Here is a 14,872-nt window from a genome sequence, read left to right as displayed (position 1 = left end):
CCTCTGTTCCTCAGCTCCCTGTGCAGAGGGGCTTGTTCCTGGTGCTCACTCCCACAAGCACAGCTCCCCAGTGGGTGCCACATACCCAAAAATGTTCATCATTACCAGTCCTGCTGCAATATTACCCCAACACCTCCACACCTGCTTCCCACCACCCACGTCATACCTCACCCCAGTGGCTTGCCCCAGGCTCTCTAACCCACCTCAGGACTGCCCTATGCTCTGTCCCACAGTCTTCTCAGCTCTCTGGCACCAGCCAGCCAGTACCCACTCTGTGTCAATACCTCAAGAGACACTGTGCCACTACCCCCAGTGACCCCACTTTGCTGAGCTCATTAAGGTGTACAGATACAGGACATCCTATATCTGGTGGCACCTGGTTCCTATAACATAGAATCCCAGAATATGAGGTTTGAAGGTACTTCAAGGATCACTTGGCCCAACCTTTCTAGGGAAAGCATGACCTAGACTACATATCCCAGCACCTTGTCTAGCTGAATCTTAAGAGTGTCCAGTGTTGGAGAGTCCACCACTTTACTGGGGAGATTATTCCAATGGCTGATTGTTCTCAATGTGAAAAATTTTCCTCTTGTGTCCAGTCAGAATCTCCCCAGGAGTAACTTGTGCCCATGTCCCTTGTCTTTTCCATGGGGCTCCTTGTGAAAAGGAGTCTCTGGCTTCTTCACAACCACCCTTTAAATACTGGGACCAAAACTGAACACAGTATTCCAGGGGTGGCCTCACAAGCACTAAATAGAGTGGGGTAATAACAACTTTATCGCTATATATCTGCCTCTTAATCAGCTTCTCCAGCCACTTTCCATGCCAAAACCCACAAAGGCCTTACCAGATACAAGATCCTCCAAAATGGTGACTCCACCTCAAACCCTTCCCCTGACCATGCTTCTGCACTGCCAGCCAAATATAAAGGCAAGCCAGAAGAAAGACCAGCATGCATGGGTGAAGTCCCTAAGGAACACAGAATGCTTGCACTCTGTAATAAAATCTCGACAATTTGATTATTAAGAAAAAACCAACAAACCCAAACAGAGCAAACCCAGAGCACTGCTAGAAACATTGTCCTAGTATCAGTTGCAGACAGGAAAAAATGTCCTTTCCTGACATATCCTTTAAAGGTCTAAACCCCGCTGGAGCCAGGATTTTCAGAGGCATCTAACTTACTGTACTAGCTTTTCTGGAGCAAAATGCCCAGCTTAGTCAATAGAAGTTTTGCTTGAGCAAAAGTTTCTTCTTTAATCAAAAGACAAACCAAAAGGTTTAGTTTTCAAAGCACACAAAGAGTTGCTCTCATTAAACAAAGGGAGCTTTAATATTGTTTTTAATGGAGAACTCACATTCTAATGAGTGCTTACATGAACCTCTCCCTCAGAACTGTCATGTACTTGTTTATATAATACTTAAGTAAGAAAATACCCTCTCCCTATTGAGTGGCTGTGACATGTTATTTGCTGGCAGCTTCTGGAAAATTAAGTTATTCACCATTTAAATCTAGAGTGTTAACTTGTCTTCTGCTTATCTGCATTAATCCTTTTCTTATTAAACCAATTAGTGTACTGGTTTAGAAACTTCCTCAGGACAGAAATGTTTGCTGCACAGCCGTTTACTTGAACTGTAAACAGAAGCTGAGGGTTGCTATGGTGAGATCTTTTTCTCAAAGTCTATTTACTTCTCCCATCTAACAACAGTACCCACAGTGGAGTCTATAAAACAGAAAGTATAAAGTAAAGCAGCCATTACACACCACGGCTCTGAGAAGACCTTATTCTAAGGAAATGAATTTGAATGCTCACCAGAAACAAAGGTATGTAGAAAAGCAAGATAAACTTTCTTTTTTTTTTTTAGGTAAAAAATGGTACTTTAACCTGTATTCTGTGATAAAGGCTTTAACAAGGAGAAGTAATTCAAAAAGTCTGCTTTGATTGTTACTGTTTTCTAGTCCTCTTGCAAAATTGTAGGTTTGTGAAAGTTCAGTATGCAGCCTAGGTGAATATTCACATCACAAGTTAATTAGACCCTGGAGGAATGGAAATAGGCAAAGAGCAAAGAGGTACAACACAGAGATGCTTTTTGCAAAATCCCTAAATTAGCCTTTTGCAAGAGTAAGGTACCATTTTAACTCCGCAGCTGGTGCAGGCTATTTCCAGAATGGATATTCTCATTCACCAGCAAAACTTTTGTTTCCTGTGAACTGGTCTCCTACCAGAACTACAAGAAAGGTTCTGCTTTTTATTTTATGCTAATGGCATAGGTGATTATCATAATCAGACTTGCAAAAAAGCCAGTCCAGACACATCCGTAATCCTCCAATTGCCAGGTTCAAGTATAAAAGCAAAACTCCTATGAAAGAAGAATGGCTGGAATTAGGAATATAAACCATATCAAGTAGACAAAACCCTATATATTTTCCTCTAATACAAGACTGGAAATTTAAGTTATTTTTCTACAAAGTCTTCCACCTAAGTTCTCCTTTTACCCCTGGGTAAATTCTTTTTAAAACAGCAAATAAGGAACATAAAATATTGTGCAATATAATGCAATCAATAGTAAACTTCTTCTACTAAGGTGTGGAATGTTTCTGATCCCCATCCAGAGAGCAGGCCTGGCACTAATTTCCTAGTATAGGTGTAGTTCTACATTTCCTTCATATCAAGAAATTTCATTTTGAACATCTACATGTAGGGCTCCATAAGGGTGTCTCCAACGACCTTATAGATAATGAAGGTCTAGGGAATGTCTGCAGTAGCAGGCCATGTGTACTTGTGGAGTGAAGCCAACTGTTGTTAAGTACTCCCAAGGACATTTAATCCACTCTGCAGGCCAGAAACTGCCTGCTCTTTCCTGGTCCATAGCATTTACACCTATGAGCAGCTGGAGAGTGGGTGCAGCTTGCCTTCTTTTCCAGCAGCAACCCAGGGGCCCGCACAGTCCACATGCTCCAAGAACACCCCATCCAAGACAGAGTAAAGTGGAGATGACCAGGAGCTTTGCTTGTAAAACACTCTTAACCAGACATCAGATGTGAATACCGATACACTTATAGTCATCTAGGCCAATCCAACAGCCAGATAGATGTTCCTACCTTTCCATCCTGCTGTCATAGAAAGACATAGGTCTCTTGAAGTTTCACTATGGATCTGCTGGCCATGCATCGATTTCTCATGTACCCTAGGACTTTTTAGTTGTCTCTACGTGCCTCTATGACTAACTCACCTGATGCAACTAATTTTGCATAGGTTAGTCAATCTTAAACAAATTAGAATACATTTAAAGGATCCTTAGCGCTCATGGCAGACAAGAACCAATATTTGCAGAATGTTCTTTTTATGGTTTAAACTACCAGCAATGTGGAATTCTGCAGCAGATCATCAAGAATGAAGAAACACACACAAATATCACTATTTTGCTTGTTATCTTTTCCACTTTAAAAAAAAAAAAAATATATGGAAACCTTGAGTAGTTTGCCTGGAAACCAAGGGCAAGGTAGCCTGATATCCCAGAGCTTTGAGGTTCCTGCTGTTAAGCAGCAAAAATGCTGAAAGCTGTAGGAGACCTCACCTGATAGGGTTCTCCATGCCGTCATGCTGCTGGCTTGCTGTCATGCCGCTGGCTTTACTCTGCTCTCTATCTTGGGACTCCAGATGCTGGGAGCATTTTGAAAACCCTGTTTTGCATTCAGCAAAGATTCACTGATCTCACTGTATTTCATGATGAACTATTTCAGGTTGAACAGGTTAACCATTTTACACAATCTCAGTTTTGCTGAAAAGAGTTTTTATGATCTCTGTGTGGAAGAGACTGGTAGGTGCACTTATGTCAACACTGTGATCAAAGCTGGATTTTTAAAGAGAGATATATAATCCTTATACTGCACGTGTGTACATTATGTAGATATTTCACACAAAAAGTAGGATAAGGCCTTGCCTTTTTCTCCTTATGTGGTCAGTAGTAAGAAAGTAGGATTTTATCCTAATTCTGCAACTGTATTTTTAATTCCATAGCTGTCCACTGCTTTTGAAGCTTTCTTAAGTAGTAACCTAAGCAAAAGGTTTCCTTAAAAACTGGGACCTGTCCTGAAAACTTGAATAGCCCATGCTAAGAGCCAAGTTCCCATTCTCTTCATTAAAGTGTAACAGGACTTGTAAAGAAGGATCTGGTAAAACAATAGTCTGGTCTGAAAGCTGTTCCAAGTCTCTTTGGCTGCTCTGGCCCTAAGATGTAGGGACACCGCTGTTTTCCTTTCAGTTTTGCCTTACCATTGGAGTATTTGCATGTGAACTGTTGCGCAATTGAGCTAAAAATACAAAGCTCCAAACGCATCCAGGAGATTTCATTGTTCTGGCTGTCCATTTCTTCAGGGAGCAAAAGTTTCCAGCTCCCACAGCAAAACAAAGAAGCTCTCTACAACCGTAGAAGGAATAAAGTTGAACTACAGAACAGTGCAGGTGATCCAAGAAAAGAATGGCAAAACAGACTGCACATTCCTGGTACTCTGTTACTTTCCTTTATAGGTCTCATGTAGCATCTGTCCTGCTGGGCACAAGCAGTGTGCATGGTCAAATCAGGCAGGGACAAAGAATGTAGTCAGTTAGGTAAAGATCTGACAGATCTGGGGAGCACAGGTAATGTGACTGGTGATCAAATCCTGGTCAGCAAGAAGCAGAGAATGCCACGGGGAGGCACAAGAGCAGTCTCCCAGTACCTGCAAGGGGGTTACTGAAAAAGAATCCCCAGCCTGCTTGCAGCTGTGCCTGGTGGGAGAATGAAATAACAGGCACAAGTAGAAACAAGAGAGGTTCTGACTGCAGATTAGGCAAAACTTCATCATGAGGACAGCCAAGTGACGAAACAGGTTATGCCAAAAGGCTGTGCAGTCCCCATCCCTGGAGGCTTTCAAGACCAATGACATGCAGCCCTGAGCAGCTGGTCTGATTTTATAGCTAATCCTGCTCTGAGGACCAAATTGACCTAGAGATCTCCTGAGGTCCCTTGAGCTCTGAATTCTCCTATGAGTTCAAGAAACTTGTCACTACATTTTAGTGTGTCAAAAAAAAAAAGGGCTATGCACAGCCCCCCCTCTCCCCCCACCCCCACCCACCAATTATGGGAACATCCTGCCTTTAGGAAGAACTTCCTTCTTATTCCCAACAGTCAGAGTTGAATAAACACCAGAATGAAGTGTGACTTAACACTAGCTTCTACAGTTAAGACAGGAACCTACACTAATAGCTGCAATGAAGATGCTAAAAGCTTCGCTAAAAAACAGAGAAAGCTTGTGATTGGCATGTTCAGACAAGGATTACCAATTTTAGACCCTGACAGTTTTCTTGAAAAAGCTAAAAGGAAATAGCTCAATTCTCAGCCAACAGAACTTGCAAAGGTTAAGGACATCTGAAAAAACAACAGGTCCCTTTCATTTAGTAGCTAAAGACACAGTTTAAAACAAATTATAGGTGCCACGGTTTGAAAACTTTGCCTACATTGCAGCAGAGAATTTTTGGTATTTCACATCAAAACAGAAGTTAATGTCCTTTGAATATGGTGAGCAGATGGTAAATGAAACATTTAGTGTATTAAAGTGCAGGCACAGAAGAATCCAAAAAATAACTGAATAGCATCTTGAGCATTGAAATATATAGTGATATACTATTGCAATTCACAGGATAAAACACGTCTGCCTGTAAGTACTATAGTGCCCCAGGTAGCAGGGAGAAAATTGTATCTTTGTAGTATTTGTGAAGCACCTTCTCCTCTGCTGTTGCAAACTGATCATAAACTGATACTATTAACAGATGTATACTGCAGAAACATGGAAAAGCAGGGCTACACCAGACTTCAGAGGTCAAATTGTTGACCCAGGTACTCAAGCAGCATGAAGCACAGCCTTTTCACAAGGACTTCATTACTTTATACACTGAATTTCTCTTAGACCTGCTAAGGAACTGTGCAAGGGAACAGAGAAGATAAACAGAATAAAGCCAAGCTCCACTATGCAGCTACCAGAGCTCCCTGCTGTGGTGAGGATGTGACTTAACAACTGACTAATGAAGACAACTTTGATTGTCCATGCAATACTGCACTTCTTGACAGGATTTAGCCTCCAAGACTGACATTATGTGAAACAGCAACTTAAAACATTCCTCAGCCAGTGAGGCACACCTTCCTATACACAGTTCTTCCTCCTCAAACATCCCTACTCACACATCAGCCCTGCAGTGCTCCCTCACTGAAATTCCATCAGCTTGCTCAGGTGGTAGGTTTAAGCAGAAGATTCTAACATAACAGGCCTGGAGAGTCTATGAAATAGCTGCTATTTAATGTTTTTTCAAGAAAATAGTATTTTTTCAAATGAATCATTTCTGTTTCAAATAAAGCAAACTGCCTATCAGTGCCTAATGTATTTTGTAACACTAGAATTTATAACAGGATGAAAAAATATAACAAGTTTTTTACAATCTGCATTACAGCCTTGATTTTATTTCAAAGTGTCAGACTCTGTGTCACTGAAAGCAGACATTTCCCCAGTGGCATTTGTACGCTGCCGACGCAACATACGCTCAACTTCCCAGGTTCTCTCTGCACAACTCCGTCAAGACAAGAAAGAAGTTTGCATCTTTTTTTTTTTGAAAGCTATGTCAAAACTTCACACATGATGCCCTTAAATGAGCAGCTACATAACTGTTGAACAGGAGTTTTATTCCAAAGTGGTAGTTTGCAGGATTTGGTTTTGGTTTGATTGCATGCAACAACCCAAGCACTCCAGTCCTGCCAGACCAAGACACAGCTTGTCAGCAGGATCTGTCACCTCCAAGTTTTCTAAGGCCCCTGGTGATTAAAGGCTTGGGCCAGTGAGAAAGCAGCACAGTTCTGCTCTGCCATCCACCACATCTCTGCTGGGTGCTCAGCATCCTCTGACCAGTCACCTCACACACTGCTCCACTAGCCATCGACACGGCTCACCTTCCAGCCTGCAGTCTTAACTGACTTGACTGATCTTTATTGATTTGAGGAAGATGACGGTGACAATGTGAATGTCACTGTTTGAAGCAGACAGTACTGTTCATACTGGAAGATTAAATGAGGGTCTCCATACTCTATGCGAATCGGCAGAGATCTTCCAAATGGTGATCAACTCTGAAAAACTGTGGTCTTCAGGGAGCTGCCCTCTCTGCCAGCCGACAATTTTGCTCCTGTCTATTCACACAATATATACGCTGTTTTCAAATATGTGTGTTTCTTAAATTTCTGCAGTATCTCACATACACAAAATTTCTTACATGAAAATTGCTTTGTTGTCCACTAAATCACTAATCCGCTCTTCACATATAATGTGATATGGCTATGATCTTTCTTCTTTTACAGGTTGGCTAGTTGAGAGACAGCTAGGCATACCATGCATCTTCTCCTAAATTCAGCAGCAGACCTAGAAGAGGGAGAATCTAGAAATCCTTCTAGCTCCCTCTTCCATGGTCTTAATTGTACAGAACATGACATGAACATTTGGTAACACAAGTTTAGAAGACAATTTTTGTAGGCAAGTATCCCAACACAGTACTGACTTACGAAAACAGTGCAAACCAACTGCAAAAGACTTGGATGTAAAGGAGAAATCTGGGAAGCACAAATAAGCTAAGAAAGATTTCAGATCTTAACCTGCAATTAGAACCACAGGGGAAAATCAGATCAGAGTCTCAGTGACTTTGACAGCACCCATTCTGGACCGACATGCACTTCCAACCAAAGCAGCAACACGTTCATCTCATGCTATTATTTCCCTTCTTTAACTAATATATACTTGCATTTAGCCAAGCAATTTCCATCAAGTTTTACAGTGGTTTAGAATAAGCCTCTGAATTCCCTGAAATCTATGAAAACTTCCTGAGCTTCTAGAAACTTTTTACTATAAAAACCAAACAAAATTTAGAATGAGCAGCTCAGAAACTGCCCCTGGACAAGGATGACAAATACTGGCATGAAAATTCCGATTTTCTTAACTACTGTGTATTTTAAAAATAAGGCAGTGCATACAAAGACAAACATTAGCTGAAGTCTTACATAACTTATACTGCAATACCCTCTTGTGGTCGAACAAAAATGTTCTGTCTAAACACCTGAAACTTTTCCTCCATAAAAAGCCTTTCCAGACATCTTTTCCTTTGACAGAGGTAAGTAAGTAACATATTTTTCACAGATGAATTTGTAGTGCTTATCATCACTTGTCTGGAAAAAAACAAAAGATGAACCTCAGTCAAGCTCTTCCTCAGAATGATGGGCACCAACACAGTTTGGCAGATAAACTAATCCCTAAACAAACTCCTAAGGAAAGCCACCATCTCCTACAGTGACACTCGTAACTTTTTTGAAGTTTTATGTTCCTAACCAGAAAAAAATAAGATGCTATAATCAATTTACACTGAAACATATGGCACAAAGCCATAGTAAACATCAACCTATTCTACTGCAGAATGAAAAGAAGTATACAGTAGATCAGGTGTACCAATCCAAATGAACTCCCTGCTTAAATGCCCCTCATTGTAGTAATGAACAAATAAAATGTTAAACTGGCAGATGGCAATACAAGGGGAAACAGTTCAGTCTCTGCAGCAGTTCTGCTGAGCTGCTACTCTAGTAAATGGCCTAAATGGGATAATAGTATATCCAGTAAGGAATCTATAGTAACACCCAGCAATTTCATCCTTGCACTCACCTGGATATGCTTTAATGGTGCACAACCACACCCTGATGTCTTCTAGTCCCAACAGAAAACAGGATAATTTTTAAATAACCAGCTTTTAGTGACCAATTTCTGGAAACAGCAGATACATTTAAAGTCATATTAATATATATTTTTTTAACTCCAACTTATTTGAACAGCCATGATCCCATTCCCATCTATTGTTTTCAGAGAAATCGCTTAAACGTTATGAAGTGTCCAATGCCTCCATGTCAATTCATAGCTTACTTTTGGTTTAAGCCTACAGGTGTCCTAAACAGTTAAGACTTTCTTCTTTTCTGAGGTTGTGCAGTCTCAGGCCAACAGAGCTGGTTGTAACCTAAGAATTCACTTTCAGTAAGATGTTTTGAAAGACACTTTGTAGCCCTACACCTGCATCAAATCTATGGTAGTTAAAACTCCTGCATCTTTGTAGACACCACTCAATGTCATAGGCATACCTGCTTGTAATCTTTCTGGTCCAGTCTATTCAGTGGCTACAGGTAGTCATTTGGAGGCTATGTACTCAGCTCAATAACCATCTTTATTATTACGTTTAATTTTAATAAATTGACTTCAAGGAAAGATTAGAATTGAAATAACACAAGAACTTTGTAAACAAGAATTAAAAAGCATTCCATGCATAGGAACAGATTTCTCATCAAGATCCTTCCCTGATCTGATCAGTATCTAAAAATCCCATGCACACTGATTAATGCACTGGGTATTCCAAATGTGCCTCAGCTTCCTCTTAAAGCAGCTAGATGCTTCTAAAACCCCATTCTCCAACCAGCTGCACACATTCCAACTTGGACTGGACCCTGGAACAAATGCAGCAGAATAAGTTGATTCCACAAGAGGAACAGAGACAACTATCAGGTTAGGTTGGCAAACAGTTCATTTCTTCAATTCAAGATAATGCTGTGTGAATACAAGATTATTTCTTTTTTTTTTTTTTTCTGAAACAGATGAGCAACACTATTTAGGTTTCAACTGTCTCAGAAAAATGAGAAAATAAACAAAATGTCTACTAAAATTTCATTCAAACCCAAAGCAAAAATTATGGTTTGAGGTGGAGTTTACCTCTTCTTATGTTACTGCAACCTTCAAGTCAGAATAGTTTTTCCAAATGCAGAAGTATTTCATGCATGAAGTGTTTGGGTTGTTGCACAGTTGCAACTATTTTAAAAGAAATTATTTGCCAAATACAGCATGTATTTCCTGACACAGCAAGCAAGTAAGTTTGCCAAAATCCCCTGAAAAAAATAGATTCAAAGTTCATTAGCATTTACCAGGAAGATGAAGCAAGAGGCTAGAATTCATCTGGAGACAATCCACACTACTCAGAAACAAATCAATCAAGAATTTCAGAGGAAATTTATACTTAAAATACTCCATTTTCCTGCAAGGTCACACATACTTGAGGAAGTGACTTCATACCACAGAAACCTAACAGGCTGACTGTAAAGACAAACACTGACATTTTGGACACTGTTTTGAAAATTCTCACTTTGCATGCTAATAACCCTGTATTATGTTAATCGTTACTTTAAAACTACTTATAGTTGCTTAATACCTTCTGCAGAAATCTCTAAGTACTTAAAAGGGACTTTTGGTGATCTCTGGCTGCCCTTTTTTTTTTAATCTGAAAATAAGCCTTCAGCACAGATTCATTGAAACCTATTTCAAGGCCCCAGCAGCTGTCCCACTGGGTCTCTGCTCCCATTCTGTTGAATATTCACAAGTCAGACTTGCTTCCAATAGACAGTAAACACACTAGGGAAACTGGCAGCATTCAGGTTTTGCTTTTGCTACATAACCACGACAAAAGTCCTCTTCACATACTCAGCAGCAATCTCCACAGCACACTTTGCTACTAAACCAGACTTTATTGTTCTGAGGAATTTGAATAGAGGGTGGTCTCAGCTGCCAGCACCAGTAATCCCCTCTTAAAGTGGGAGTTTGCTGAGTACAGCTGGAGATCTGATGGCTTTCAGTAACAGTCGTTTCTTATAAAATTGCAGTTACCATGAGAACTCCCTCAACGTTCAAGCAACAAAGCAACATAAGGCAGTAGGAAATGAGCATTAAATAAGAGGGAAGTAAAACAGCACTGAGCACTGCCTGTTAGCACTGCTGTGCACCTTTGTTTTCTGAAAGCACTCCAAATCAGCAGCTAAAAGAAAACTTTGAAAGTGCAAAAATAGGTTTAACATTCATAACACTCACAATATACCTAATGATACTGGGATACAGTGAGTCTCAAAATGGACAAGTTGGGAAAGGGTTCTGGATTCAGAAGAAATTCCTTGGTTAGCTCTCGGCAACCAGCAACCACATCTCTGGGGCAACCAGCCTTAGCTCCATCTGTGTCTCTTGGCAGCACCCAGCCCAGAAGATCTGTTGTTGCACAACCAGCTACTCGGGCTTGGGCAGATGAGCAGGCAGCACTGCAGCAGGACCAGGTTCAACAGGATAAGATCTGGAGAGAGTCTGTGGAAGCTGAACAGAGAGGAAGAAAGACTTGGTAAGTCACTTACTCCAGTTCATGCCTCTTCTACTCATCTTGACATTGGTACTGATGCTCCCTGACAGTCTTGGGGCTTGATCCCAAGCTTATACTATGAAAGGAAATTTTCTTCTGCAGGGACTCTGGGTCAGACCCTATTATCTCTGTCTTCTCTGGACAAATCTATGCTAGTATCTCCTGGCATGCTGGGCTTAAGCTTGAAAGGGATGCAAAAAACTGCATGCTAAGTATCTTTTAGCTTTATAGAGATTTTGAGAATGAAGATTTAAATGTGCCAACCTTTATAATTTATTGCAGACACACTGATACTATCACCTCTTCACATATTCTCGGAATTGGCTGAAATGGGAGTTGAACAGAGTGTTCTGCCAAAATATGATTTTGTATTCCCAATCTGTAAATCTACTGGCCATGCCCCATTGTTACAGTATTTGAGCAGACTGAACTGCACACATACAACCTAAGATTTAACTGTGTATACAGTGACCTTAAGGAACCCAAAATTAAGATCCTTTCTGTCTCTGCCACATATCTTGAGTGTTTATGCTCTTCAGTACACAGCACGAACATGACTGTTAAAAGAGTATCTGTGGTAAAAACAAAATTAGTTCCAGCTCCCACTGTGCACTAGACAAGTTAAGGGAAAAGGAGGAAAAAGAACATCACTCTCAGGATTTTTTAGAATGGGAAAAGAAACCATCTGAAAACCCTCATCCTCCTCAGCCTTCTGGAGGAGATGCAAATCACAGCTCTGATTCCCCCAGAGACACATTTGAAATTCTGTCTGGTTCCTTTTACCTGAGGGAAAGGCTGAGCCAGGACTCTTGCAAAGCCAGGGCCATGGTGGCAATCTCTCCCAGTTGTGCATTCAGACTCTTGCCGAATGGGCCCAGCACATTCCATACCTGTTCCCTAGCTAAGGCGGCAGAATGGACTCTGTACCTGCCCCCTGGGGTTCACAGTCAGGGATAGTGGTGCAAACTCATTTTCATGGGTGAGTAAGGTAACAGATCATTCAGCTGATGCATATTCTGCTGTGCAATCTTAGCTACAAAGGCAGAAACTCTTGTAAAGGGTAGGACGGGAATGTGAAGGACAAGTGCCTAAAGCTGGATTCAGCAGACTACAAATGCTACAGCCTGTGGAGAGCTGCCCTTCAGCTCCACATCCCCTACCAGAACTGATGATGAGGAAAGCTTGCTATGTGTTGGTAGTCTGACTTAAAATGGATATAGGTAAATGTCTGAGACCCAAGCATTTCTCAGTAATTAACACCATCCAGGAACACCCAAATCTGTATGTTCAAATAGTGGCTGGCATAGTAAGATAAAAATGTTAGGACCTCTGTGCTGTGGTGGTATACCAAAAGGTATAGTGATAAATATGACAATCATAAATTAGCTTTTATGTGCACTTAGCGTATATATACACTGGATGGGGCAGTGCAGGACAGAAATTTAATGCTCCTAGCTCAATGGGGTACATGGCTCTGCTGTAGAGATAAGCTCAACTCAGAAGCATGTACATTCAGCACAAGATTGATGAGCTTAGATGCAGCACTGTATAGACACAGGTAACCAGCTCAGAGTCAACTCAGGTGTCCCTTGAGCCCTGCTGCAAATACAGCTGTAGGCAACTGCTTTCTCTCTTGACCTCACTGCACTTTTACAATAGCAGGTGAACTTTTGTTTTCTCAGTTTCAGGCCAGAGAAACCAAAGGACAGAAAATGAAAGGACTTGCTCTGCAGTCCCACACCAGGTATAGAACTAAGCTGAAGAGCAAAACTCAGGTCTTCTGACTCAGTTTACTCCCAGCACAGATGCCTATCTGCAGAAAATACTCCCATGGGCATTTGACTGCAGCAAATACAGCTCTGGGAATTCCCACCAGGGACTTCTGCCAGCAGAGGATCTGTCACTTAGAAAATAAGAATCTTTGTCTTGCTCGAGTCATGGGTCAAAAGTTTGCTAGAGTGACTCAGGATTTTGCTTATTCATCTGCATTTGCACAAGGAATACACTGTGGACATGATATGCTCATCTTCCTTTAGCAAAAAAGCTCCATTCCTCATGTAGTATGAGGCTCCTATGGGAATAAAAAAAAACCCTGTGCTTCACCAAGGAAGAGACAGGTTTTGGTGCAAAGAGGTTGTAGGTTTAAGAGCTGGGTTGTAAGTATCAAATTGAGCAGTTAAATAGGTATTCAAATACAACCAACATTAACTATTCTAGCTAAAGACAGTCAATTTCATGCTGCCATTTTTCACTTCTATCCCAAGGTACCAGAACTGGAGTTTCCTAAAGGACTACGACCAAATGGTAAGCTTTGAACATTCAACTGTAATCCAGGCTCGTTTTGGTTTTCATCCATTTGAGCTAGGCTAGTATTTAAAATTGAAGCATACTTAAACATAATTGGCAAATGCTATCAGACTAAAATCTTCAGGAAAATTAAAAGAGAACTGAAGTGCATTTCATCTGCCACCTATGAAGCAAAGAAATACAGCACATGCATGTGTTCAATCTGTTTCAGTATTAGCAATTCCCTAGAAAGACAACTGAAGAAGAACCAGCCTCCTAGGAAAAAATCTGTAAGATCATGTCATCATGATGAAATTCAAGACACTTAACTAAAAATGAAATAAAATACCTCCCATTTCATGACCATTCTAGAGCAGGATAACTTCTGTCTCAGCTGACATCTTACGCAACACGTTTGAAAATTATTCATTTCCCTGTGTTATCCTATTCCCGCAAAAGACGGGAGACAACAATTGTTTATTTCTTCAGCACTTCCCTGGACATTCAGTATGACATTTTAAAGTATATTCAAACTCTAACTTTGAAAGCAAAAATTATATTATAAATAATCTCAGCAACTTGTATTTTTGTAACAAGCAATGGATGTAATTCTGAAAACCTATTAATGGTGTTTGTTTTATCCAGGGTAAGAAAAAGGAGCAGAAGCCACTGCCAAACTATATGTCTGTGTTTTCAAGCAAAGTTCCCAACTCGACCAACCAGACAATTGGCAGTCAAATGAATACTGAACTTGGCAGGGATCTGGTAAACATGGATTACTTCTTCAGCACTGGAGCACGAAAGAGGAAACTTGATGGTGAGCTCCAGCCTTCCTAGCGCTTTGGTAAAAATATAACAGTAACAAAGCAAGTTGAATGGTTCTTGCCAACAGACTCCACAGCAGGTAAAAAATTCCTCAATCTTTTTCTCAGAGAGGCCAATGCTACTCTTTAGCATGGATTTTCTTTCAAGAGCAAAGATGCATGTTGTCCAACAATGCCACAGGAGACATTCCTCATTGTATTTCGGGTGGCTGGGCCATATAAAGAGGGTTAGAACTACAGACCTCATCCATCTTCCCATGCAGTCTACAGTAAGGCTGCCTCTAACATCAGAAAGATTAAGATTACAGCCAAAAGGCAATTACTCCCTAAATTTTTATCTGAAAATAAACAATTAATGAAGATCTGCTGAGTCCCAACATAAGCAACATATTTCAGTTCTGAAAGTCAGTGCAATAAAATCAGCAGCTTGTTGCATTTAATGTAATTGGCCAAGGATTCATCAGCTCTGCCATCTGCATGTTTAAG

At 40.7% G+C, this 14,872-nt stretch overlaps 1 protein-coding gene across 1 annotated transcript; it reads left to right on the top strand.

Annotated features, from left to right (window-relative positions):
• Nucleotides 1-1,707: 1,707 nt before the first annotated feature.
• CIMIP5 (ciliary microtubule inner protein 5) lies at nt 1,708-14,872 on the top strand. Its single transcript, XM_005143319.4, has 4 exons — nt 1,708-1,822; nt 11,115-11,258; nt 13,541-13,580; nt 14,208-14,872. The coding sequence occupies exons 1-4, from the start codon at nt 1,794-1,796 to the stop codon at nt 14,397-14,399; spliced, it is 405 nt and encodes a 134-aa protein (XP_005143376.4). The 5' UTR covers nt 1,708-1,793; the 3' UTR covers nt 14,400-14,872.

Source organism: Melopsittacus undulatus, chromosome 3 (genome assembly GCF_012275295.1).
Source record: "Melopsittacus undulatus isolate bMelUnd1 chromosome 3, bMelUnd1.mat.Z, whole genome shotgun sequence".
NCBI lineage: Eukaryota > Metazoa > Chordata > Aves > Psittaciformes > Psittaculidae > Melopsittacus > Melopsittacus undulatus.
This window is presented reverse-complemented; position numbering and strand designations above follow the sequence as displayed.

Coding starts and splice junctions, on each gene's coding strand:
- CIMIP5 (XM_005143319.4), top strand. CDS start 1,794: ATGAATTTGAATGCTCACCAGAAACAAAG. Junction 1,823..11,114: donor AATGCTCACCAGAAACAAAG/GTATGTAGAAAA, acceptor GTCTCTTGGCAG/CACCCAGCCCAGAAGATCTG. Junction 11,259..13,540: donor CAGAGAGGAAGAAAGACTTG/GTAAGTCACTTA, acceptor TTCTATCCCAAG/GTACCAGAACTGGAGTTTCC.